The sequence below is a fragment of the Chrysochloris asiatica genome, unplaced genomic scaffold (genome assembly GCF_000296735.1).
Source record: "Chrysochloris asiatica unplaced genomic scaffold, ChrAsi1.0 scaffold00178, whole genome shotgun sequence".
In the NCBI taxonomy this organism is placed as follows: domain Eukaryota; kingdom Metazoa; phylum Chordata; class Mammalia; order Afrosoricida; family Chrysochloridae; genus Chrysochloris; species Chrysochloris asiatica.
The window spans coordinates 1,879,871-1,906,380 of NW_006408696.1; the positions used below are offsets into that span (position 1 = coordinate 1,879,871).

Consider the following 26,510-nt stretch of genomic DNA (forward strand, 5'->3'; position numbering starts at 1 on the left):
AGACCAAAAAGGTAATCTATAAGAGAAACCCATTGGACCGCTGCCTGCAGACTTAACCCTCCTGCCCTATGGAGACCTGCAGCCAGCCTTCTTCTGGTGTTTACTGTCCCCTAGAATTCCTTATCTGTTCTTCAAAGCATTTTGTCCTCAAAGGGCCGGCCCAAATGCATACCACCAACCATGTCCCCTACAGGAAGGCCTTCCCCTTCCCTCTTCTGAACTCCCCTATCCCCGAGTTACTGGAAGTCTGATGGCCTGGATTGGAAGTGCAGTTGATCGTCTGGCTTTGTGGCTGGCAACACACACACATAAAGTAATGTCTCCAAGTTCCAGTTTCCTTGTCATGAAATGGGACAATCAAGCCACCATGTGGGGTGGTTATGTGGACTACTGAGAGATAGATATTTGAAGGGGCTCAGGTTTAGATACAAAAATACCACAGTGAGGAGCTGAATAATACTCTGTCTTTTGGATATGTACGCCACATTTCATTTGTCCGTTCACTTGTATTGGGTTCTGTAATCAGCATGAAAAGCAAATATCCGAGCCAGTCACCCTGGAAAGGCCTTTGAATGGTCTGCTCTTCCTGTTTGACATCTGTTTCCAAGCTTCCGCCTGGCCCTTAATTAGCTCTTGAGGGTTGTGATCGAGGCTGTGGCCCTGCCAGCCTCTGTCCCCTGCTGGTGATGAATCCTTTGTGTCAAGAAACCTTTAAAACTAGTCCTTTATTTTTCCTCACAGGCCAGCCACCAGGTGTTGACTCATGTCTACTCATATGCACCCATTGCTTGGTTATTTCTGACCTTCTCTCTCTTTTGGCGGATGGGGTATTTAGTTGTCTCTCTGCTGCTGACTCCTAACAGATGTAGAAAGGTCAGTTTCTATTTGTCTCAGGCTCCTTACTCCCAGTGCAAACCTGCTGCAGAGCAGGTACCCTAGAAGTGTTGCTTGAATGACTAACTGATGGTCCAGGCCTCCTCCTCTTTGCAGGTTGAATCCAAGGACTACACAGCTGGCTCGCCCCTAGTATGGCCAATGAAGAGGATGACCCAGTTGTACAGGAGGTAATTGCTGGTCTCCGCCTTGTGCCCAGGGTGGTAAGGAGAAGTGTCTGGACCCAGGGCTGCAGACAACAGGACTGGATCTTTGCTAACCCTTCCCAGACCAGTTTGGGACCTGTGGGCCTCTAAGGTACCCTCAGCCCTTTCTGTTCCCTCTGTTAGAACTCTTTTTCCCTCAGGTCTCTGATCAGATATCCCCTTAACACCTTCCCTGAACACTCTACTTTGGGTGGCATCCTTCTCCTATTCCCTTCTCTTGTCCCCTTTCCTTGACCTTAGCATCTAGCATCCCCTGTTGTTGTTTTTAACTACCATGCAGTCGGTTCTGACTCATAGTGACCCTGCACAGGGTTTCTGAGGCTGTAAATCTTTATGGGAGCAGAAAGCCTCATCTTTCTCCCACTAACATTGCCTAGACATAGTTTATTTGTTTATGGTCTGTCTCCTTCCAGGAGAATATGAATATAAGCTGCCTGAGGGCAGGGGTTTGGTTGTGTTCACAGTTGTATCTGTAGTGTCAAGTGCAGTGCCTGCATGTAATTAGTCTGATGAGTGAGTGGATCTGATAGCTGCTTTGCTGGGGCTGGATACAGCCCTCAGGAGCTTGAGGGGTGAAAAGGACAAGGAAGGCAGGTAGTGGTAGGTTCCAGAGTCAGAAGTCAAAAGGTTCTAACTCTAGACATTTGGAAGGCACAAGGCAAAAATTCCCTGCATTTGACTTTGACCGCCTATTTGTGGAGACCAGGATAGTTAAAAGGGACAAGGAGGTCTCTCATGATGAATGAGGGTAATTCTTGTTTTCTTTTGGAGAGGTGCTGATATAATTACCTGTGGCTCCGCTGCTGTAACAGGAATTACCGTGAGGATGATGGGTGCTGGGGGAGAGGGAAGCCTGCAGGAGTCTTGAGACTGAGGTGGGCGTCATCTGCAATTCAGGAGCCTGGAACGCTTCCTGAACAAACTAGTGGTTCAACTGAGTCCTTAAGGATGAACCAGCTCTGGGAGGCATGTGGGAAGAGCATTCGAGATGAAGGGAACAACATGTGCAAAGACCCAGAGGTGGAAAAGAGCTTGTTTCATGTGAGGAGCTAGAAAACAGGAAGGTAAACTGTTAAGTGTGCTGAGGCAGGACCTTCAACATCACATTAAGACAGTGTTAAAGGTCATTGCAGGTGCCACCTCCTCCTAGGGAGCATCCTGAACTGGGAATCTGGGGGAAGGTCCACTTTTATTGGGTTATGGTGACCTGGGCTGGGGTACCAGACCCACACTTGTCCTGGTCCCCTGGGAGCTGTAGGAACAGAATCCTGACCTGCTGGCTCTAGACATACCCAGATTAGAGACTTGGTTCCCTTTGTTTGTAGCAAGAGTTATGATATTTCCTCTCCCCCAGCCTGCCTCTCTGAGTCCCTGCCCTTTCTTGAAATTCAGGTACATGCCTGAGGCAGGTAGGACATTGGGTTCTGTCTCCTGTTTAAGTCTTCTTTCCTTGCTTTCCAGATCGACGTGTACTTGGCCAAAAGTCTTGCAGAGAAGCTCTACCTGTTCCAGGTAATTATGGGGCTTAAAGTTGGGGGCAAAGCAAGTACAGTACGTTGTGGACAGGGAGTGATGGCGAATGTCCACCTTGCTGGACTTCTAGGGATGCGTGTGTGTGTGTTAGATAGTTCCCTGGGCTAATGGGTGGATTTAGAGAAATCTCAATTTGGAGACGGGAAAGCCAAGCCAACGGCTACATGGGGTGCTGGTTCTAAGCTGGCTCTGGGGTCAGGGTGCTGGCCTTGAAGTCCAGCTTCCTCACAATGTAGACATGAGCCTGTGGGCAAGTTCTCCGTGCCTCTGTTTCCTCATTTACAAAATGGTCCTCAAGGATCCCTGTGAGGATTGAAGCAATCCTTACTAAAGTGTTTAAGAGCCTTGACTGGCAACGTGGCGTTGATGGAGAATAACGTGTTGTTACTGAGGCTCCGAGAGGGCACTTACTGGAGGGTGAACAACAGGTCTGGGGCAGTCCTGCCACCCGCGTCCCTCTTCCCTCCTGACTGGCCTGTGTTAGGCACCGACTGTGTGCAGGCCCTGGTTATAGCATTGACATATAAACTCATTCAATCCTCACATAACTATTGTGCTGAGCTGTAGGACTCCTGGTGTGGTGCTGTAGGGTTACCACAAGGTCAGGAGTTCAAACCCTTCACCTGCTCCTCAGAAACCCTGTACAGGGTTGCTGAGAGTTGGAACCAACTCAGCGGCACTTCCCAGCACCCCTTTTCTCCCCCGCTGAACTAGAATTCACCTGCACACACTTCCTCCACATAAGCCCAGTTGAGGGTGTTTCTGTGTGTCACAGGGCTGTACAAGGCATCGCCACAGTCTGATGTTAGGACACTTGTTGTTTTCCCTAAAAGAAACTGTACCTGGAGCAGTCGGCCCCAATTCTCTCCTCACTCCCTTCCTTCCTCAGCCCCTGGATTTGCCTGTTCAGAACATTTCATGTAAATGGAATCCCACAATATAGGCCTTTTGTGCCTGACTTCTTTCTCTTGGCATAAAGGTTTCAGGGTTCCTTTTTATGGCTAATTCTTCTATTGTGTGACGAACCTCATTTGTGTATCCATCATCTATTGATGGAAATTTGGCTTCTTTCCACATCTTCTCTATTGTGAAAAATGCTGCAGTGAAAATTTGTGTCCAAGTTTTGTGTGGACATAAGCTTTCATTTCTCCTGACTTTATACCTAGAAGTGCAATCACTGGACCCTGTGGCACTGTGGGTTAATGCACTGGACTGCAGGGTCAGTTTGATCCACATGGTTGGCGGTTCAAGCTCACCAGCTGCTCTTCAGAAACCCTATACAGGGTTGCTGTGGGTCAGAACCAACTCAACAACACTTAACAACAATATGGTGATTCTGGGGAGTGTGGTAGTGCTATATGATAAACACTGGACTACCAACTACAAAGGTGGAGTTCGAACCCACCAGCCACTTTGTAGGAGAAAGATGAGGCTTACTGCAGCCGCAAAGCTGTATAGCCTCAGAAACCCTATTCAGAAATGCTGTGACTTGGAACTGACTCGACAACACTTACTTACCAACAACATCCTCACTGTGTGGAACTTTTTGAAGAAGGCTAGTCTTACACCATTTACATTCTTGCCCATGAAGTTATTAAAAGTATTTTGCCCCATTTTGCATATGAGAAGATGAGGCAGGAATTGGCTGGTAATTTGCACAGGGAGCTGGTGGTTATGCACTGAGTCGAGACTTGGATTTGGGGGCAGGAAGCCTCTCCTGCCTGCCACTGGGCAGTCTCCACCTGCTTCCCTGACTGCAGAATGATGGGGCCTGGCGGTGGCAAGTCCACGTGTCACCATGGTGTGTGTGACCCTGGGCCAGTGTCAGTTCCTGTAGTTCAAAGCAGCCCCATGAGGTGAGGAGACTAGTGCGTACTGGGAGGCGAGGAGCTTGCCAAGGTCTTTCAAATGTTCGGTGGTGGAGTTGGGACCAGAACCCAGGCCTGTCTGACTCCAGAACCTGGGCCTGTCCCTACCACCTTTCCCAGTCTAAGGTCAGAGAATCTCAGTCATGGCTGGTTAGGGGGCTTGTCCCTGCCTGTGTTGTTTCTCATTTACAGCTACCTCTGCACTTCCTAGCCACTCTCAAGCTCCAGCCCAGAATGCAGGAAGGGTTCACTATGGCTATTTCACTGAGTTTCTAGGGAAAAACCTTTTCCTTGGGCTTTGTTGTTGTTGCTAAGTGCTGTGGAGTCTGTTCCAACTCATAGCGACCACAGTGTAGGCTGTCTGAGGAGTGACTTTGAGGTCCAGTGCTTATCCCACTGTGCCACACCAGGACTCTTGGGGCTAGAATGTAGCTAATCTAAAACAGTCCCCTAAAAGTACACATTCTCCCACATCTCCAGCAGACTCTTCCAGTGGTAATGCAAGGCTGTGATGGCCAGAGCTCTCTGAGGGTGTACACGGGACAGGATGGGTCTAAATCCTAACCCAGTAGAACAGTGTGCGAGAGAGCTAGGTCCAGACTAGGGTCAGCGCCTCGCCAGATCAGTTCCCGTCTCTCTTTTTCTTATGGAGATGTTCACACATGTATAAAAGTAGAATGATGCGAGTTCTCAAACACCCATCTTGCAGTTTCCCTCTTCTTCCTTGTCTGATTGAACCTGTCCTATCTTCATGTGCCCTGAGAACTGGTTCCTAGAATGAAGACCGATCCTTACTCTTGACTCACAGCCCTCCCTGGGTCCCTAGAACCTGCTGGGTGTGCACACTAGGCTCCTTTGGGGTCCTAGTCCCTGAAAATCAAAGATGTTCTAAAATTGACCTTGGGAAGGAGGTGGTGGCTAGGTGAGGCCTATGAGAATGGGGCAGAGCCGTATGTCCAGGCTGGTGGGGACCCTGGGGTCTTTGGGTCTAGAGGAGAGAGGAGTGTGGCCCCAGGAGCTCAGCTCTGGTTGGGGGCTGAGCAGCATAGATTGATGACTCCTTTTCCCTTTCCAGTACCCCGTGCGCCCAGCCTCGATGCCCTACAATGACATTCCCCACCTCTCAGCCAAGATCAAGCCTAAGCAACAGAAGGTGGGCTTGCCCTCTTGCATGGGATGAGGGAGGAAGGAACTGGAAGCTCAGAACAGGGACGGTTGCAGAGTTAAAAGGGAACCATCTGTTTACTAGGGACTTGAATGCTCAACAAAGCAAGAGTTTCCAGAAAGAAAGGGGGTGGGCTGCTCCAACACGGTCAGGAAGGACGAGACTCAAGCTAGGTTAGTGACTCAATGGGGTCAGATGTGTGTGGCGCATGGGGCCCAAATACATTCCCCAGGAAGAAGTGGGATAAAGATGTAGGTTCGGGCCTGTGTGTGTGGTATCTAGGAGGGGCCATCTGCCCTGCCCTGCCAATGATGCCACCCGGAGGTGCTCGTAAGTGTTGCCAGCTCTGCTGAGCTTTCAAGCACAGTTGGTTATACGGACTTTTGAGAAACCTCTTGGTTGGTTAGTGTTGGCACCTCATTTAGCTCTTTGGGTGTGGAGTGTGCCATCAGCAGCCCTGTGGCACTGATGTTGGTGTTCCAGTGTGTGGCCTAGGAGCCTAGGGGAACAACACCAGTGTCAGTATAACAGCTGGCCATGGGGGGTTTGGGAGCTGTGCCTGGGGGTTCTCATAGCAGATGCTTGGTCCCTGCAGGTAGAGCTTGAGATGGCCATCGACACCCTGAATCCCAACTATTGCCGCAGCAAAGGGGAGCAGATAGCGCTGAATGTGGATGGCACCTGCACTGACGAGAGCAGCACCTATTCCTCGTGAGTTCACAGGCCCGTGAGCCCTCTGAGCCGAGGTGTTCACATACAGCATCAGTGTAGTCCCTTCCAGCCCACTGCTGGCTCCCCCCGTGTCCTAGCTTTATGTCATTGCCCCACCATCTGTCCAGAGGTCATGCTGCACTCTGTGTATGCGCATGCACGTGTGCCGTAGGCCCTTCCTCCAGAACGCATTCTGAGTTGCTCTTCCTGCCAAGTTCTCTGGCTGGACCCTGGCCCATATGCCACTGCTCGTCTTTTGGTCCACACACCTGATGACAACGCTGGAATCTCAAGTCTCCACTCCACTCCTGAGGCACATCGCCTGGCCTTGGGAGTCAAGTGGCATGGGCTGTACTCTGGAGCCTCTCCCATTTGACTCAGTTCTCCCTGTGCTCCTAGGAAGCTGATGGACAAGCAGACATTTTGCTCATCCCAGACCACCAGTAACACAGCCCGCTATGCGGCTGCACTCTACAGGAAAGGTAATGGAGCCCTGCCATGGTTCCTAGAACTTACTTCATCAACAGCACTGGGGGGCGAGGAGGGTGAGGTCGGAACGGACACTGACAGGGAGACGACAGTACCTCACCTGGTGTCTGCTTCTCCCTCATTGTCCACAAACCCCCCAGTGGCTGGGCAGGCGGTGGAAGTTCTTGTGTGTGGAGTTGCTGGGGGTGGGCAGCTGTGAAGCAGGACCAGGTATCAGGCAGTGGAGAGGAGGGGAGCAGCCATCTTTCTGCTGATGACAAATAAGCGGCTGTAGTCTGGGACGTCGGACCCTTGGGGACTTGTGTCTGTAACCTAATGACTATTCCTAACTGTCCCATTGCATAGAGATCCTGCGCTTACCAGAACGAAACATTGCCAGTCCTGTGCCATCCTCACACTTCCGCCCATTGCTGTTACCACTATGCCATCCATCACACTGGGGGCTCTTTGCACTCGCCCTCCTCTTTCCCAAGCATGATGTCCTTCTTCAGGGACTGGTCCCTATTGAGAATGTGTCCAAAGTAGGAGTCCAAGGAGCATCCTGGCTATCCTTTTTTCAATACAGATGTGTTCTGGCAGTCCATGGTACTTTTAACACTCTCCTTCACCATCATAACTCAGATACACCAACTCCTCTACAGTCTGTACCATAGCTTGGGTCAGGCGCATCTTACTCCTCAAACTGCTGTCTTTGCTCTTGAACGCTTTTAGGAAGTCTTGTGCAACAGCTTTGCCTAATGCAATATGTTGCTTGATTTCTTGGCTGCTGTTCCCATGAGTGTTGACAGTAGCTCCAGGGAAAGTGATGTCTTTGACAACTTAAAGTCTTTTCTCCATTTATCATGATGTTATGAACTGGTCCGGATGTTAGGATTTTGTTTTCTTTACGTTAAGGTATAATCCATACTGAAGACTGTAGTCTTTGATCTTCATCAGTAAGTACGTCAAGTCCTCTTCACCTTGAGCAAGCAAGATTGTGTCATCTGCGTACTGCAGGTTGTTAATGAGTCTACTTCCACTCCTGATGCCACGTTCTTCTTCATATATTCCAGCTTGTTGGATAATTTGCTCAGCATACAGATTGAATAAATATGGTGCAATACATTCTTGGCTCACACCTTTCCTGGTTTTAAACCATTCGGTGTCCCCTTGTTCTGCTCTTGAGCAGTTCTAACAGCTGCTCTTGGTCTATGTATAGGTTCCTCATGAACACAGTCAAGTATTCTGAAATATCTTCTCACAATTTGTCATTATCCACACAGTTGAAAGTCTTTGCATAGTCAGTAAAGCACAGGTAAATATCCTGCTATTCTCATCTTTCCACCAAGATCCATCTGATGTCAGCAATGCTACATGGCAGTTTGTTGTTGATACACTGTTGTTGCAGCTGAATGAATTACCTTAGGCAAAATTTTACTTGCATGTTATATTGTATAATGATTTCCACATTCCGTCGGGTCACTTCTCTTTGGAATGGGCACAAATACGGATCCCTTGCAGTCTGTTGACCAGGTAGCTATCGTCCTAATTTTTTGGCAGAAATGAGTGAGCACCTCCAGTGCTGCATCAGTGTGTTGAAAGATTGCAGTTTGTTTTCAGTAAGTTCCTGGAGTCTTGTTTTTCGTCAGTGTACCATGAGTTCTTGATCAGATACTACCTGTTGAAATGGTTGAACACGGAATATATGAAGTAGCCACTGTGGGTACCATCAGTCTTCTTTGATACTTTCTGCATCATACAATATTTTGCCCATGGAATCTTTCAGTATTGCAAGTTGGGGCCTGAATTTTCTCTTTAGTTCTTTCAGCATAAGAAATGCTGAACGTTTTCTTCTTTTTGGTTTTCCCACTCTAAATCTTTGCATATTTAATTAGAATACTCTACTTTATCTTCTTGAGCTGCCCTTTGAAATTTTCCATTCAGCTCTTTTACTTCTTTGTATCTTCTATTCATTTTGGCATCTACGCTGGAGAGCAAGTTTCAGAGCTCTTCTGACATCCCATTTGGTCTTTTCCTTCTTGTCTTCTTAATGACCTTTTGCTTTTGTGAATGATGTTCTTGGTGTCATCTTCTGGTCTTCAGTCATTAGTGTCTAATACAGCAAATCTGTTCTTCAGATGGTTTCTGAATTCAGGTGGGCTATGTCCAAGGTCACAGAGTGGCTTTTGTGGACTTGTTTTAATTTCAGCCTGAACTTGCATCTGAGCAATTGATGGTCTTTTCCAGTCTGGCCTCGTTTTAACTGATGATACTGAGTGTTTCCATTGTCTCTTCCCATAGATATAATCAGTTAGGTTTCTGTGTATTCCATCTGGTGAGGTCCATGTGTATAATTGCCTTTTATATTGTTTAAAACTATTTGCAATGAGTAAGTCATTGATCTTACACAATTCCGTCATGTGATTCCCGGCATCATTTCTGTCGCGAAGGCTATATTTCCCAACTACTGCTCCTTCCTCTTTGTTTCCAGTTGTTTCACCACTAATTATCAGTATGTCTTGATTGTATGTTTGATCAATTTCAGACTGAAGAAGTTGGTAGAATTTTTCAATTTCATTCTCACTGGCCTTAGTGATTGGTGCATAAATTTGAATAAAAGTGATATTAACGGCTCTTCCTTATAGGCGTATGGATATTATCCTATCACAGGTAGCGTTGTACTTCAGGATATATATCTTGAAATGTTCTTTTTGATGATGAATGTTTTTGAACAACCAGTGTTTCAAGGATACAGTTCTTTACAGCCATGTTCTTGGCACCAGGGTCATTCCTTCATTTACTCCTTATCAAGAGCTTTCTACCTGCTCTGAGCCCAGAGAGCTTTCACAGAGCCATGTGTGCAGGTAGTGCCCTGCTTGCTTCTCTTTCAAGTCTGCATGGGCTTGCTTGGCATCATTTGTCTTTACACTGCCTCCCCAGTTAGGAGCTGTGTGTGTGCCCTGCATCAGAGACCATGGGGAAGCTTATCAGGTTCCTTGGGGCTCTTTGGCCAGCCACATTGCACTAGTATTCTTTAAGGGACCGTGGGCCTCCGATAGGCTGAGAAGGCGGAAGTGTGAATGTGTACATTGAGGGGAGGGTAGTTCTGGGCCTGGAGGAAGGGAGAGCAGGTGTGCTTGCTCACTCTAGCCAGAACATTGTTGGCTAGAACTGGGAATTCCTGGAACACTTGCCCTGTAGGACTTGAATGCAGCCCTGAAGCAAGCATGTTTGCCCAGAGGAGCCCAGGGGCACACTCTGGTTCAGGTTGTGTGCTTGCTATTCCTCCAGGACCAGGTTGACCCAGAATGACTGTAACTTGTTAACCCCAGAGTTCTGGGATCTGTCAGGTCCATAGACTGGAGAGAGAGATGGCTGGCCTAGGCTTCCAGAAGAGCCCTGGACCCTTGGTGAAGTTACCTGAACCAAGCTGGGTGGGTCGGCCCCGTTCCTAGTTGGGTTGCCCTTCTTCCTCTGCTAGGTGAGCTCCACCTGACACCTTTACATGGCATCCTGCAGTTACGACCCAGCTTCTCGTACCTGGACAAAGCTGACGCCAAACACCGAGAGAGGGAGGCAGCCAATGAGGGTGAGTTCCGGGGCCCCAGCTCTGTTGTCTGTCTGTCGGCTTGCCTCCTTGCCTGCCTGTCTGTCTGTGCCTTGGCAGGATCGGTGGTCATGGGAGATAGCATTGAAGGGATTGAATTATGGGGACAATAGGATGTTCAGAGGCATCCCTGACCTCCACCCACTAGATGTCCATAGCTCCCTTTCCCCCAGGCTGGTCTTCAGCCATGAACAAATGCCCCTGACTGACCCCACTGCCTGGCATCCCAGAGGCACAACCTGCAAGCTAGGATTCGTTTCTTTTATAGCTGGAGACTCTTCACAGGATGAGGCTGAAGAAGATGTTAAGCAGATTACGGTGAGTGCTGGCCCTGAAAGAGTGGAGCAGTGGGGAGGCGTGTGGCTGGCTGTACGCAGCTCACCAGGGCCTCACCAGGAAGTGGCTCTGGGTGAGGCTGTTCCTGGATGGCTTCCTCTGCTGAGCCTTCTTGCTGGGCTTGGGCCCTGCTGAGCTGTAAGGAAGGTAATGGCCCTGGCTGGAGATTGGACCTCGGGGCTAGGTAGAATTGCCTGGGAGGAGGAAGCAAGGCACATGGGACTGGATTTTTATGAAAAGAATATTGGTCTTGCGTTTATTTATAGTTTCTGTTGTTAGGGATCTCTGCCCTATTTAACCAGACTTTGGGTAGTACAAATGGTTTGCATTCCACTAATAACCTTGGTTCAACCCACCCCTTGGTGCTTGGGAAGAAAGTTCTAGTTACCTGTTTGCATAAAGCTTACAGTCAAGAAACCCCTGTGGGACAGTTCTACCCTGTGTTACGTGATTTGGATTGTGATATTTAAGTAAATTTAGGTTAAAATGGGTCTATTTAAGGGAAAATACTATACAAGTGTTGACACATGTGGTACCCAGTGTGATTCAAGTTGTGAGGAATGTTTGTCTGAAATTGAAAATGGTGCCAGTACTGACGTGACTGATGTGGGGGAACCACCCTTCTCACTGTGGCCCCCCCAGGATTTGAAAATCTGACCAAATCGCTCATCCAGGTCCGTTTCTCAGGGGAGGGAGGTCAGCCAGGGCTTGGAGTCCTTCAGGACTCTGTTAGCCACAGAAACGGACTTAAACAAACATGGAACGTATTAGCCCACAATATTGAGAAGTTCAAGGGAGGGTGAACTGGATGGAAGCTGGGCAGGCAAAAGCAAGAGGACCTGCAAACAGGCTTGAATGTAAAAGGCAGCCTGTGTGTGTGTGTGGGGGGGGGCTGGGGTGTGTGTGTGTAAGGCAGCCTGTGTGTGGGTGGGGGGGGGGAGGGGGAGGCATGGAAACTGGCCCTGTATGTGGGGTTCTCTGACCTGAGAGGAGCTTAGGAAGGCTCACAGGTATCAGCCTTCCTCTCCCTCCCTCCCTCCCCCAGGTGCGGTTCTCCCGGCCTGAGTCAGAGCAGGCCCGCCAGCGCCGAGTTCAGTCCTACGAGTTCCTCCAGAAGAAGCATGCTGAGGAGCCCTGGGTGCACCTGCACTATTATGGCCTCAGGGTGAGCCGGGCCTCAGGGTGCGCTGGTGGGAGCAAAGCCAGGGGGCTGCATGGGGTCTCACCTTTTACTGACACTTCAGCTAGGGCCCTGTGGTAATAGCACCAGAGAGAATTGAGATTCTGCAGGCAGTTTGCCCCGATTCCAGCGGCTCCACTTGCTGTGTGCCTCGGAGGGAGCAGGAGTTGAAGATGTCTGGACCCTCTCCCCAAGTCAGAGCATCTTGCTGCACCAGGAGAGGGTCGGAGTTTGGTTATATATTTTTCCTGCCACCTGGCCCAGGTGCTCCACTGGGGAGTGGCCAGCTGCCACGGGCTCGGTACTCGGTTTCCCCTCATGCGTTGACCTCAGAGCCTGATCCTTAAGCTCACCCATGGAGTACGGAAAGCAACAGTGTTAGCTCTCAGAGGCTCCCTGACATTTGCTTGTGGAAGAGCAACTCCTGATTTCTCTGGAACTTGCCTTAGACTTGGGGTCAGATTGCCAGAAAACTGCCGTTTCCTTCTGTATGACCTCGGGCAAGTTACCTAGCAGCAGCTCTGCCTGCACCTTAGTTTCCTGGTCTGTAAAACAAGAATGATAGTACCTACCGTGTAGAGCTCTGGTTTGGCACTGTAGGGTAAGCACTGGGCTGCTAACCAAAAGGTTGGCAGTTCAAACCCACCAGCCGATCTCAGAAACCTTATACAGGGTTGCTGTGAGTCAGAGCTGATGCGATGTCACATGGCAGCATCAACAGCCTTGTGGAGTTATTTAGAGGGCGCCTGCATTAGTGCATGTGTTTAGCTGTTGACACACAGCCCTGCACCTCTCCGACAGGATAGCCGTTCTGAGTACGAGCGCCAGTACCTGCTGTGCCAGGGCTCCGGCGGGGTTGAGAACACGGAGCTCATCAAGTCACCCAGGTGGGATTGGCCAGAGCAGGGTGGGGGAGCGATGCTGGGCCTGGGGGATTCTGGTGTGAGGACTTCTTCCAGGCCTTGAGTGTGGGGAGGGAGTGGCATGGAAGGGGTAAGCTCTTGGTTCTGAGAGTATGTCCTCTGTCTGCTCCACCCCCAACCCTTCAGCCTATGTTCACGGGTAGGGTGGAACCCTGGGGCCTAGGAGTCCCTGACTCTGCCCTCTCCCCCATAGTGAGTACCTCATGATGCTGATGCCACCCAGCCAGGAGGAGAAGAAGTGAGTAGGGCTGGGCTGGACGCCCCCTCTCTCCCCCAGCTGACTTGCTCTAACCCATCACCTTTGTTTTTAATAGAGACGAGCCTGTGGCCCCCAGCAATGTCCTGTCCATGACCCAGCTTCGCACCCTGCCCCTGGCCGATCAGATCAAGATCCTGATGAAGAATGGTGAGTGGGCCTCCTCTGTCCTCCTGGGCACTAAGGCTGCTTGACCTAATAGCTGTCCTGCTCTGTCTTGCTCTGGGAGGGTATGTGCTTGGGGTTGTTGTAGAGTCCCAGTTTGGCGTTGTAGGATAAGCGCTGGATTGTTAACTACAGGGTGGTTGGTTCAAACCTACCAGCCAATCTCAGAAACCCTGTACAGGGTTTATCTGTGAAAAGACCTCAGGATTCCAAGATAGGCTCCAAAGGTCCTAGTATGGAGGCTGACGTAAAGACAGCTCCTCTCCGAAGGAAGCGTTTCCCTGCACATGGGCTCGGTACTCGGTTTCACCTCATGCACTGACCTCAGGGCCTAATCCTTAAGCTCACCCCTGGAGTACAGAAAGCAACAGGCTGCCTTTCTGGGGGCTCGGGAGGCTGGCAGACCAGCAGAGCATTGTGATTAAGGGCACAGACTATAGAGCCAGATGTTCTGGCCCTAAACCCGGGCTCTCCACTCATTAACTGTGCCATCTTGGGTGAGTGTGACGGTCTTCTGTAAAATGAGAGTAATAATAGAATCTTCTTCATAAAGTAGCTGATGGTTCAGTGCCCAGCATGTGGTGAGAGTGAGAAGGCAGTGAGGATCAGCCAATGGTGTTACTGATGTCAGTGTTGGGATGCACGTTCTGGGATATTGTGTGAGTTGGAAGCTAAGAGGACTCAGGTTAGGAGAGATTAGGACCCAGGCCCTTCTCCCCTTTGTCTCCTGCGTCTTCCTCAGTGAAGGTCATGCCTTTTGCCAACTTGATGAGCCTACTAGGCCCCTCTGTCGATCCTGTGGCTGTTCTGCGTGGCATCCAGAAGGTGGCGATGTTAGTCCAAGGAAACTGGGTGGTGAAGAGGTAAGTTCATCTGTAGCCTCCTAACTGGAGCACTAAATCCATTGAAATTACTGGCATTTGGTGTTTAAATGTATGGTAGTGCCTGTTGTTGTTAAGTGCCATTGAGTCAGTTCCAACTCATAGCAACCCTGTATAGGATTTCCAAGGAGCAGCTAGTGAGATTGAACCACTAGCCTTGTGGTCCAGCACATTAACCCACAGTGCCACGCCTGTTTTGCATTTTATATTAATGATTGCCTTCTACTGAACTTCATTTTTATTATCCATTTCCCCCCCTTCCTCGAAAGTTCTTTTCCTCTGAACTCTTAGTGATTATCCTGCCGATTTCAGCATGTATTCATGACAGTTTAATATTGATTGCTCTTTTTTTACTCTTTCCCAAGAAAATTCCAACTTATGCTGTTGTATTTGTGTACTTTAATAGTCCTTCTGTTTGAAGCCTTGCAATAGCATTATATTAGCTAGCAAATATTCTTTAGAGGTAGTCACATACTTACTCTCTAATTCTGGTCATCATTCCCTTATGGGGTTCTATCTGGAATAATCTGCACAAAGATGGCTGTGTGTGCCCTCAGGTGCCATGTGAATCTCCTTCCTTAGTTTTTTGTTTATCTGGAGATGGTTTTTTCTGTATTTAAGGACATTTTTATTGGGAAGAGACTCATGTTGATAATGATTTTCTTTCAGCACATTGATAAAACTTTACTGTAAGTTGTCTTCAACTCTTAAAATGTTACATTCTGACAATTCTGTCATAAGTCAGTTCTGATGTAAGTCAGTTATACAGTTTTGTTTTGAATAGTAAATTATAAAATTGAACGTGTGTGAGTGAACTTACGAGAATGGTATCAGAAAACTGTGTACTGCATTATATTTATTAACGATAAAATGTGTTAAAAAAAAACATGGGTTAATCATAAGTGTGGTTCAGGGTAACATGAATACATTGGAAGTCAGAGACTGCCTGTATTCTGACATTGTTTTTGTTGACAAAACTACTTGTCAGATGGTCGCGGTGGCTGTGTGCCGTGGAGTCGGTTCCGACTCATAGTGACCCTGTACAGGGTTATCGAGGCTGTAAATCTTTACGGGAGCAGAACGCCTCATCTTTCTCTTGCAGAGCAGCTGGTAGTTTTGGACTGCTGACCTTTCGGTTCGCAGCCCAATTCATAACCACTGCACTACCAGAGCTCCTTGTCAGATAAGCTCCCCTTTTTTCCTTTTGGTTACTTTCCAGATTTCCTCTTTGGTTTTCTACAGTATCATTAAGATTTGCCTAGGTGTGCATATCTTTTTCTGTATCCTTTTGGAGTTCATTGGTGTTGAATTTGTGGCTTTCAGTGATTTCTTTTTTTCTGGAATCCCTTCATTAAGACTCAGTTGCAAGGGGAAACAGATTGTTTGGCTCTTCCCTGCATGCACTGTGCCCAACCTGACATGGTGGTTGTTCTTGTTAAGTGCAATTGAATCAGTTCAACTCATAGCTACCCTGTATAGGATTTCCGAGGAACGGCTGGTGAGGTGAGTCTTGTAGTTCAAACGGACTTTGCAGTCTGGTGCATTAACCCATACCGGGGCTCATGGGAAATACAGTATAGTTACTTTTTATGCATATTTAAATAGTATAATGAAGACTCACTTTTGAAGTGCATTTTAACGTAAGATAAGGTGAACGATCTCACAGAATGTGAACTGACCCCAAATTTTAAAAAGGAACTCATTGTAAAAAGTACATCATTTCAAAGTTGGTTGGCTGAGTAAATTGTAAAGTTGAATGTATGTGAGTGCCACATGGTGGTGCTCTTTCACTGATTAACAGATGCCTTGGTACAGTAGTGGTTACTTAACGGTTGGGCTGCTAACCACAGGATCAGCAGTTGAAGCCTACGAGGTGATCCATGGGAGAAAGAAGAGACTTCCTAGTCCTGTAAAGATTTACAGCCTTGGAAACCTTCAGGGTCACTACGAGTCAGAACCAACTCGATGGCACACAGCCAGCCACCAACATGCCAGAACTTTGTTTTGTAGCACCAGTTGCCTTGTTTGTAGCTGTGGGAGAGCATGGCAGTAGCCCACCACTCATTACATGTGACCACCCTGTGTGTATTCCCCTCAAATGAGTGGATGGAAGCTACAGGGTCCTTCTCTTGGTGCACTTGGGCTCACTGGCTCAGAAAGGGAATGAAACGTCCCACACATTTCACAGCAAACTAGCCACCAAGCTGAGGCTAGAGCTTGAACCTGGAGACTCAGACTTGGGGTCTCTGCATGTACCCCTGGTGATGTGTGATCTGTAGTTAGGATTTGAAGGTGAAGACTGCCAGACCTTTCCACTCATTGTCATCTACACCAGAGGCTTCTGGGTAGTCTGTTATATCTCTGTGAGGAGGTACACGTAGTTCATTCAGCGTGGTTGTTTGTTCCGTGCCAGGCACTGTGCACTCATTCAGATGCTGCCACCACCTCCAGTAATTTGTAGGGCCGGGAGAGGGTGGGCGCGCCAAATACAGAGATAGAGGGTGGGTGCGCCAAATACAGAGATCCAGGGCCTCCGCCACATTTGTTCATTCACCCCACACATAGAGACACCTTCTCTAAATGTGGCAGCTAGGTGTTGAGAACACAGTTGAGCAACACAGGCAACGTCCCTGTCCCCGCAGAACCTTGACAGTGTTGTTGGTCAGGGCTGGGGAGCTCATCTGTGAAAGATGAGTACTAGCTGGTTACCAGGTAGGTAGGACTGAAGAGGAGGAGGGAGGGGAGCAGCCAGAGCCTTCCAGCGAAGGTGGCAGAGGACTAAAGGGGCCTCCCTGGTGTGGCTGGGTTCGGATTTGGATTATGCTGTGAAGATTCCTGTTTTCCCTAGTGCTCCCGGGATACGCACCTCTCTGGGCCTTTCCCACTGAAGTTCTCTGAGCCTCCAGTGCTGGTGCTGTCTCTCTGCCTCAGCCCACATAGTCCACCTGTTTCTGTGGGCAGGCGCTGGCACCTTAGCATGTGGGGACTAGTGGTCTTCCAGAGTGTCCTGGGTGGTGTCCTTCCCTCGCTTCTTTGTGGAGCCAGGCTAGACCCTGGGGGTGAGGCAGAGGGAGGAGAGGGAACTCCAGATATGTTGGTCCTTAGAGCTGGGGGCAACCAGGCCTTCCAAGGCTGAGCCCAAGGGAGAGGGCAGGACTGACCTGGTACTCCCCACTCTTGTTGGCAGTGACATCCTGTATCCCAGAGACTCGTCCAGCCCTCACAGTGGTGTGCCTGCTGAGGTGCTCTGCCGGGGCCGAGACTTTGTGGTGAGTACCTGTTGGCCCAGCAGAGGGCAGAAAAGGGGGAAGGCCTCCGTGGGTAGACTGGGCATGTTTATCCTCCTTCCTTGGCCTCTGGATCTCAAGCCTCCTGAGGCCCTTTGAGTTCCTCTACTTCTAGCCTAGAGGGTGAAGTCTGGCCAAGGAGCATGTTTTGAGAGGCGTTTGTGAATTGTTGACTTGGTTGTTGAGTTTTATAAATCAAGGCATAATACAAACCAGATTTCCTGCCTGTCTTGGATAACAGGCCATTGAGGTACCTTTGGGCCTGCATTCCCAAATGACAGCCACCTCCTAAGCTCAAAGTGTCTGCCTTCCTCCCGCTTCCTGCCTCTGGGTCTGTGACTCCTGAGCTGAATCGGAGAGGTGTTGGGGATACTGAGGTGAATAAAACAGATGAGCCCTCCTCTGCCCTAGGGAGCTTGTAGACTTGGGGGGGAGGGGACCTGGAAGAGATGACCTGGAACTCCATTTCTCAGAGGAGAAAATGGAGGCTGAAGTGACGTGACTGCGTACGGCCACACACAGCAAGTAAGTCAGGGCCAGGCACTGACCACTGCTCTGTCCCCATATCCCAGCTGACAGGATAACCACGTGGCTTTGGGGGATTGTCTTAGGAGCAGCGTCATCTTGGTCCCTCTGGAAATGAATTTGCTTTTCTCTCCCAGATGTGGAAGTTCACGCAGAGTCGTTGGGTGGTGAGGAAAGAGGTGGCAGTAGTGACCAAAGTGAGTAGAGTTCTCCTGAGGCTGCCCTGGATCCAGGGGCAGAGGGGGTACTGGGACCTGCTCCCCTTTGCTCTCTGTGTACCACCTCTCTGCCTCCCCCAGCTTTGTGCAGAGGATGTGAAGGACTTTCTGGAGCACATGGCTGTGGTGAGGATCAATAAAGGCTGGGAGTTCATCCTGCCATACGATGGCGAGTTCATCAAGAAGCATCCGGATGTGGTTCAGCGGCAGCACATGTTGTGGACGGGCATCCAGGCCAAGTACGAACAGGGTTGGGTGGGACGGGGGGGCAGCTAGGCTGACAAGAGGCTGAGGACTAAGACGGGCTGGCAATAACGGTACCTCCAGAGTCCAAGAGTCCTGCTTCCCTTTTCTTCAGCTAATCATAGCCAGCATATGAGGAGGCAAGAGTCTGTCCGTCTGTCTGAATCTTCTGAGGAGCTGGGAGAAGGGCAGGATGGAAAGGAAAGAGAGAGGTGTTCAGGGACAAGAGCTTGAGTGTGTGTGGCCTGAGGTGAAGGGAGGCTGGCCTGCTGCTCTGGCCACTGGGGGATGCCAAGTGGAAGTGGACCTGGTGAGGAGATGTCCGCAGCACGGGGAGAAGGACTGGCAGGTATCTTCAGTGACCAGGATTTTCAGGAGTTTTAAGGGAATGCTGCTTTTGTGAGGGACATGGTGGGGAATGTGTGGCTTAAAATGGAATGGGTTTGCCTTTCTTTTCAGATTAGAAAAAGTCTATAATCTTGTCAAGGAAACCATGCCAAAGAAGCTGGATGGAAAATCAGGTTTGTGAGAACCTCCAGAGCTGGCCAGACCCCGAATCTGCACGGTGACTGGGGGTGGGGGTGGGGGGTGTGTGCTCACTTTTTCTTGCCCTCGCCGTGCCCCTTCCGTTGCCACACGCTGAGCCGAGGGCAGCTCCAGCAGGAACGCCTCAGCGTCAGCCTCGGTGACAGGGCTGAGCTCCTTCAGGCGTGTCTGGGGCCCAGCTCCTGGAGACCACTTGGCCTTCATGGGTCCACAGCAGAAGAGGGTGGGCTGGAATTGACTAGGACCCCACCTTCACTTCATGTTGATGTTGATTTTTTCCCCAGTTCTAGTTCTACCTTATTGTTGGGCTACCTTCTCCTCCTGAGTAAGGTGCGGGGAGAGCTAAGGACAGGCACTTGCTTCTGCCCCAGCTGGCCTGCTGGGAGGAGATGCAGGGAAGAGCCCAGGGCAGAGGAGCCTTGGCAGCAGGGGTCGCTGAGCTGGGCTGTCCCTCTCCCCACAGTGCCTACAGGGCTGGTCTCTGGGGATCAGCGGGTCCAGGCCGCCAGAACCCAGGTGCAACAGAACTATGCGCTGCTGACCCGCGAGCTACAGCGCAGGAAGGAGCAGCTGCAGGACCTCGCCCTCCTGCCTGCCGTGCACGTCAAGCAAGAGCCCATGAGTGACGAGGATGAGGACAATGAGCCTGAGGAGGAGCCTATGGACACCACACCCAGCAGTGGCCCCAACAGCAGTATGGCCAATGGGCTGCCTGCTGGGCGGGCAGCGGGAGGCGACAGCTTCAACGGGCACCCGTCCCCAGGCGGTGGCCACAGCCCTGTAGCCCGGGAACTGAGGGCCTTTGTGGAGGCCACCTTCCAGAAACAGTTTGTGCTCACACTGAGCGAACTCAAGCGCCTCTTTAACATGCACTTGGCCAGCCTGCCGCCTGGCCACACACTCTTCAGTGGCATCTCAGACCGCATGCTGCAGGACACGGTGCTGGCCGCCGGCTGCAAACAGATACTGGTGCCTGTAAGTAGAATGTGTGCCTTTGGGGGTAGGCAGCACCACGAGGCCCCTGCAACTCTCAAGAAAGCCCGGGGCACGGAGAGCTGCACCTACCCAAATCGGGGAAACAGCTGTGTAGAGGCTTGAGGGCATGGGAACTTCAAGGGGTCTATGACCTTGGTTTTGTGTGACCTTGGGCACTGCAGCTTCTTTGGAAACTGTTCATTGTCTCCTGGCAGGAGGATGTGGGGTGGGGGCTGAGTGAGGTGTGTTGGAGAGCACCTTTCCTTGCCTTCTTGCTCATTTGCTACTGAGAGCGTCTCACCCATTCGCATTCACTTTGCCGTTTTCAAAATTATTCCGTTTCTAATATCATCCGGTCCTCCCTGACGCCTGCAGTTGATGAAACAGTCCATGGGATGAAGACCACGTAGTGGAAGGCCACTTACCCAGGAGACACTAGGGCTGGAACGGGAGATTCAGTATCATGCGTCCAAGTCTCACGTTCCCTCTCCTGCAACTAAGATGAACTGTGCCCCTCACCAGAGCCTCCCAATCAAACCCCCCAGCTGGGCCAATTTTGGCAGGCCTCTCTTAGAGCTAGTGATTGGCATGTCTGACTCCAAGCCTTTTTCCCTTTTATTGGAAGTGGCTCCAAAGTAGAGAGTTATGTCAGATCAGAGAGTGTCTCGGGGCACAGAGAGCAGGCTGCACATAAGGGAGGCTGTTCTGTCCTCTGGACTCTGCCCAGCCAGTGGTCCTCTCTTACCAAGGGATGCTGTCCACTGCCACGGTCAGAAGCACCTTGGATGATGATCTGAGGCCAAGGCCAATCCCTGTGGATGTGAAGAATAGGAACAAGGATGAGAGGTGTCCTGGGGTCAGGCAGTCTCAGGGGATGTGGCCTTCCTGGCAGACCCTGGTCCTCTTGGTGGCAGGGAGCCTCCTTGGGGAGATCTCCTCGGTGGGTTCCTTTCTCTGGAGCTGCCCTTATCCAAAAGGCTCCAGTAATCCTCAGGGGGCCAGGCCAAGGGAGAAAGCGCGGGGAGATCTAGTGGGCTCCCTCGGGTTTCCCCTGCATCTCTGATTGCCATGTTTCTTCCTCTAGCTAGAACCCCCTCGGGAGTTCTCATTGATCTCCCTCTCCTGACCCTGACCTGGGTGCCTGCCTGGCATAATGGTGTCTGAGCTGTCCAGCCCTCTCCCAACTGTACCCAGGACAACAGTGAGACCCAGGGAGAGAGAGGAGACTCGCAAAGACTTGAGTTTAGCTTCTGGTTTTGTTGCTTTCTAGCGGTATAACCATGGCCATTAAGTCAACTGAATTTTCCTCATAGACAATAGGCATGACACCTCGCTTCCTTCCAGATCCTGTCAAATTGGCTTATTAGAAACCTGGGCGGAAGTAAGGTATACTAAAGCCCCACATGGTGGTCACCATTATAGTTACTTGTGTTATGGAGGACTCGAACCCCATGGTCCAGGCTCCCCCTTATCCTGGCCCACCTTTAGACCCTGCTGAACCAAGTGGCATGGACTGCTTGGGAGTCCGGCAGGACGCGGTCCTTTGTGGGTAATGATAGAAAGGACCCCTCGGAGTGAGTACGCTACAGAGTTCTGGGGGAGGGATGAGACTGGAGGACACTGGGTTTTCAGACTGAACTTCCCCCAAATTGCCTGCCACAGCTGTATGCATTGCCATTGAAGCCCTGTGAAGCCCTGGTGGGTGGGGCAGGGCAGCGTGGGTGAGCCCGTGGGCAGAAGACCAGTAACCGACTCACTCCTGGGCCTTGCTTAGTTTCCCCCCCAGACTGCTGCTTCCCCCGATGAACAGAAGGTGTTTGCCCTCTGGGAGTCTGGAGAGAGGAGCGATCAGGTGAGTTTTAACCTCTGCTGCCATCTGCCCTGGGAGCAGGGAAGTGTACCTGAAGAGGTGAGAACTTTGGAAAGACAACACTCAGCTAGCGGGTAGTCATGTATGTGGCAGATTTTCTAGCCCTTCCCAATTTAAAATATTCTGGATCCAAGTTTCTGTCGTTTAAACCTAAACCTGTTGCCATCAAGTTGAATTGCAGTCCCTACCGACCCTGTAGAACAGATTAAAACTGCTCCATAGCGTGTCCAAGGCGCTAAGTCTTTGTGGGAGCAGACTGCTGCATGTTTCTTCTCAAGGGCAGAGCGCTTAGCCACTGAGTCACTAGGACTCCTTACCCTAAGCCAGTGGTTCCCAAATGCCCATTTGAGGGCTGTATCAGAATCGCCTCTTTTTGTCTTTTGAAGGATTTAGCTTTTTAGTGAACATGTTATAAAAGGGATTTTTATCAAAAAGACCAAGCCCATCATTGGTTCTTCCTTCTCTCCTTCCACTTTCTTAGCTGGAGCAGCAGTGGTCAGGGTGGGCTGCCTCCCCGGGCAGGGCCACCAGCCCCAATGTTGATGTTGGCCAGGGCTTTTGCAAATAGAATGGTTGAGCATTTAATTCTACTGGTCAGTTCGTCATTCAGAGGCAGATCGATGATGTGGGTGAGGGTTAGACAAGCAGCAGCTGTTGACTGCTCGGAGGGCGTCAGCCAACTCAAAACGAAGCAGCTGAGAAAAGATGTCCGAATCACCTTCTTAAAAATCAACCAACCCCCAGGACCAAAACAACAACAAAACTCATCCCATTGCCACCGAGTCAGCTCCACTTCAGTGTGACCCTGGGGGACAGACTAGAAACACCCCAGAGAGTTTCTCAACTGTACGTCCAACGGCGGTCAAGCACTTAGCCAAGCTCCGATGGCAGAAATGCCCTTGTTTAGTGGGTACCGGTTAGTGTACGAGGTATTTGCCTTTCTAGAATACCTGCTAGATGACCAGTTCCTAGCTGCTTAAGAAACCAGTGGTGAGCCTCATTATCCAGGGGGGTCTCTGGCAGCAAGAATCCAGGGTTTCTCAGGGTTTTCGGTGGGGGAAATGGGTCGTTTTAACAAACAGTGGAATGACCTTGTCATATACCTTGCAGTCTGGAAGTTTCATATAAATCCTGAATTTGCCCAAACTTTTAAAATGATGATTTGATTCCTAAAACTCATCAGTCTGTCATTGTCCCTGCCCTACTACAGTGGTGAGAGAATAAGCAGAAGTCTCTGTTTGCCTCCTAGAAGGGAGCTGAGTGGCGGAGAGGAGAAGGGGCAGAGGCTTTGCTCAATCTCCCGAGCAAGTTTCTACCACAATAGGTGGCACCTGAGTTTCCACACTTCAGATTACTCTGATCTTGTTGGGTGTTTTTTTTCCAGTGTAAGGAGTCTCTAGCTTTTTAAAAACTCAGTTAGGACTGAAAGCTTAATGGAAAACAGTTCTGTCTCGTCTGCCTCATCCCAGACTTCTCTTAAACACCTGAAGGTGAGGGTTTATTTTCAGCTGTGTTGGGAGGAGCTCCCATGGTGCAGTGGGTTAAACATTAAGCACTCAGTTGCTGACCCAGAGACCAACAGTTTGAACCCATAAGAGAAAGATGTGGCTGTCTGCCTCAGTCAAGATTTACAGCCTTGGAAACCCTCTGTGGCAGTTCTGCCCTGTGCTGTAGGGTGAGTTGGAGTTGACTCCACAGCAATGGGTTTGGGTTTGGGGTGGGTGGGTTAATGCGCCAGACTGCAAAGCTGTGTGAACTGCAAGGTTGGCGGTTCAGGTTCACCAGCTGCTCCTTGGAAACCCTGTACAGAGCCGCCGTGGGTCTGAATCAACTCAATAGCAACATGTTGGGAGAAGGGATATGTTTGTAGTTAAACTAATTATCATTGTTTATAGTATCCTGGAGTCCTGGTGTAGCGCTGTGGGGTAATGCGTGTCAGACTGCAGGGTTGGTGGTTCAAATTTACCAGCTGCTCCTTGGAAACTATACAGGGTCGCTACGGGTCGAAACTGTCTCAACAGCACTTAAAACAACAACAAAAATGATATCCTGACTGGAAATCTGCTCTGCAGAATCCAATAATAATATACAAAGAGACCTCAAACAGTTTGTGGAGAACGGCGTATATACTGGGGTTACGTTCTGTCATTTCCACTTGAAGAGACACACATGGTCAGTGACGTCCTTCTTGAGGTTGAATCCCTGCAGCCTCTCCCCCACGGCCTCAGCCTCACCAGTGGCAACTGTTCACTGAGTCTTTTGTCAGAGGACAGAGGTGGTTTGCATTTTTTCCATGTCTTCAAATGACTTTCCTCAGCTACTACTTGGGACTAGAATTTTAAGGGCAAATCATTTTCTCGCTCTCTTTTTTTTCCTCTATAGATTTGTAATCCGTAGGTCAGATGGTGGACACGCTAGACCATTCTTTTCTCATTTAACACCATTTCTGCCTTTGGGAAATTTCAACTACCTTCCATCCTTTCCATTTCATTTTTCTTTGAGGAGTAATTTGTTGTTGTTAAGTGCTGTCGAGTCGTTTCTGACCCATAGCGACCCTGTGCAGGGTTTCTGAGGCTGTAAATCTTTACGGGAGCAGAATGCCTCATCTTTCTCCCGCGGAGCAGCTGGTAGTTTCGAATTACTGGCCTTAAGGTTCGCAGCCCTTTTCATAACCACTACGCTACCGTTCCTCAAATCCTGTTGTGGCCATGCCTTCATTATAGTGTCAACTACTTCTCATTCCTCTTCCTGTCTTCAGGCACTCTATTTTTATTGTTATAAAAAAATATATATAAAAGTTCATGTTTCCCAGCTCAACCTTCTTATGGCCTTTTGATTGTCTTTCCCTGCTTGTGAAATCCGTTCTCATACCTGTTTTTTGTCATCATCCTTTCATCTGTTCTTTTGCTTTGGTGGGCGTGTACTTGTGTTTCTCTACATCGTTTTAGTGGGGTCTGGAGAGAGAAGGCAGATTGGCCAGACTGATAGATGGCAGTGTGGGGCTCTTCTGCCCAAGCTTTGGGCTTCTTGTTTGGAGAGATTTCTGTTTTCAGTGACTCTTTCCAATAACAGCGTGTTTTTAAAGCACCGACAGGTTTTACTTGAAATATTTTCCAAAAACTACCGGGTCCGCCGGAACATGATCCAGTCTCGGTTGACTCAAGAGTGTGGAGAAGATCTAAGTAAACAGGAAGTGGATAAAGTGCTAAAGGTATTTGTTTTGTGCATTGAAATATCCAAAGGCTCTGAGCTTTTGCTCTGGCCAATAAGAATGAGTGTATTGAAAGGACCCTAGTCTAGTACCAGTATTTTTCACACACCTTTGATTGGACTTTGTTCTGGTCAACTTTTGTATTTTGTGTTTACGAAGCACATTCATTTAGAGTCCCTTTCTCTTAAAACATCCCTGGCCAAAACACTGAAGTGACCACACTATCATTTTAGGTAGATCTTGATTTGCCATTAGCATTGTATCCATTAATGTTACTTCGAGTTTTAGCTCTCTGGAAAGAACGTAGTGACTGCCTGCTAAAATGTGCCCTTACTCGGTTTCTCCTCCTAGGACTGCTGTGTAAGCTATGGTGGCATGTGGTACCTTAAAGGGACAGTACAGTCTTGACCATAATAGTAAACCACCAGCCCCAATGAATCGGAGCCCAAGGAAGGACCACAGAGCCAGCAGAGGGAGAAGTGGAGTCTCGACTCTGGCTTCCAGAAGAAACACTGGGTGAGAGGGACTGACATGACGCCGCCTGGGCACTGCACTGTCTGACTGACGGGGTGGTCTGTCCTTCTCAGCGGACTGCAGGGTCTGTGTAAGGTACTCACTCCCAGAAGAGAACCAGCCGGGACCTTCTTTGCAGTACAGTTTGAAATTCCTGATGTATTTTGCTTTTTATTTGGTTCATTCTCACAATAAAGAGAGTGTATAATGACACCGGCAGGATGGTGAAAATCATGGTTTAATATTTTACTTTTTAAACTTAATGCCAACAAGGTCTAAGTTATGTTTACAAGGTGAATAAAATCTCAAGGTTTTTAATATTTAAAATACCTAGAAGCCAATATTTAGTCTTGGATTGTCTATCTAGTAAGACTTCTGCCAATTTCCTTAAACCAAATTAAATGGTTTTTACAGTTGGGTTTCTGTGACCACGTTACCTTTTAAAACCACCTATTTTATGTAGCAGTCTCAACTGTTTACGTGAACCGCAGCAGAAATTAGAGTCAAATCCGTTTGTTCTTGCTGTTTGCATAAGGCTGCGAACAAAACGAGGTAAGTACAGAACAATGTATAAGCGAGGTTATCACACTTTGGTGTAAAAACAATTTCTATTTTGTGTATTTTTAAAATAAATGCTAACACTAAACTGGCATCATGGTGCTGCTGTCTTCAAATGGTCATTCGTGGATGATCTCAGAAAATGTACCGAAGGGCAGGGAAGCTAGTAGGGTGAGGAAATCCCCTTAGAGCACCGCTATCTAATGAAAGTGGAGCCACGTGTCGTGGAAAATTGTTTAGTAGCCACGTTAAATACATATTATGTAAAACAGGATCCATTATTAGTATACTTTATTTTTACGCAATGTCTAAATCTGAAATAACGAGTCTTTAAAATTCGGGTTATGTTTATCTTAACTGGAACTAGTCCC

At 49.3% G+C, this 26,510-nt stretch overlaps 1 protein-coding gene across 4 annotated transcripts; it reads left to right on the forward strand.

Moving 5' to 3' along the window:
* Positions 1–1,005: 1,005 nt before the first annotated feature.
* POLR3E (polymerase (RNA) III (DNA directed) polypeptide E (80kD)) lies at positions 1,006–25,848 on the forward strand. 4 transcript variants are annotated; one of them, XM_006871943.1, is made up of 20 exons: positions 1,006–1,064; positions 2,562–2,612; positions 5,577–5,654; positions 6,262–6,377; positions 6,777–6,859; positions 10,327–10,434; positions 10,721–10,770; positions 11,834–11,953; positions 12,770–12,855; positions 13,085–13,129; positions 13,206–13,297; positions 14,055–14,175; positions 17,381–17,462; positions 18,143–18,202; positions 18,305–18,462; positions 18,926–18,987; positions 19,476–19,987; positions 21,762–21,839; positions 24,943–25,068; positions 25,420–25,805. In XM_006871943.1, the coding sequence occupies exons 1-20, from the start codon at positions 1,029–1,031 to the stop codon at positions 25,474–25,476; spliced, it is 2,121 nt and encodes a 706-aa protein (XP_006872005.1). In that variant the 5' UTR covers positions 1,006–1,028; the 3' UTR covers positions 25,477–25,805. The 4 variants fall into 4 exon arrangements, with proteins under 4 accessions (XP_006872005.1, XP_006872006.1, XP_006872007.1 ...); XM_006871944.1 differs by having other exon boundaries at positions 25,006–25,068; positions 25,420–25,476; XM_006871945.1 differs by lacking the exon at positions 2,562–2,612 and having other exon boundaries at positions 5,634–5,654; positions 25,420–25,848.
* Positions 25,849–26,510: the final 662 nt, after the last annotated feature.

Coding starts and splice junctions, on each gene's coding strand:
- POLR3E (XM_006871943.1), top strand. CDS start 1,029: ATGGCCAATGAAGAGGATGACCCAGTTGTACAGGAG. Junction 13,298..14,054: donor CAAGATCCTGATGAAGAATG/GTGAGTGGGCCT, acceptor CGTCTTCCTCAG/TGAAGGTCATGCCTTTTGCC. Junction 18,203..18,304: donor AGGTGGCAGTAGTGACCAAA/GTGAGTAGAGTT, acceptor TGCCTCCCCCAG/CTTTGTGCAGAGGATGTGAA.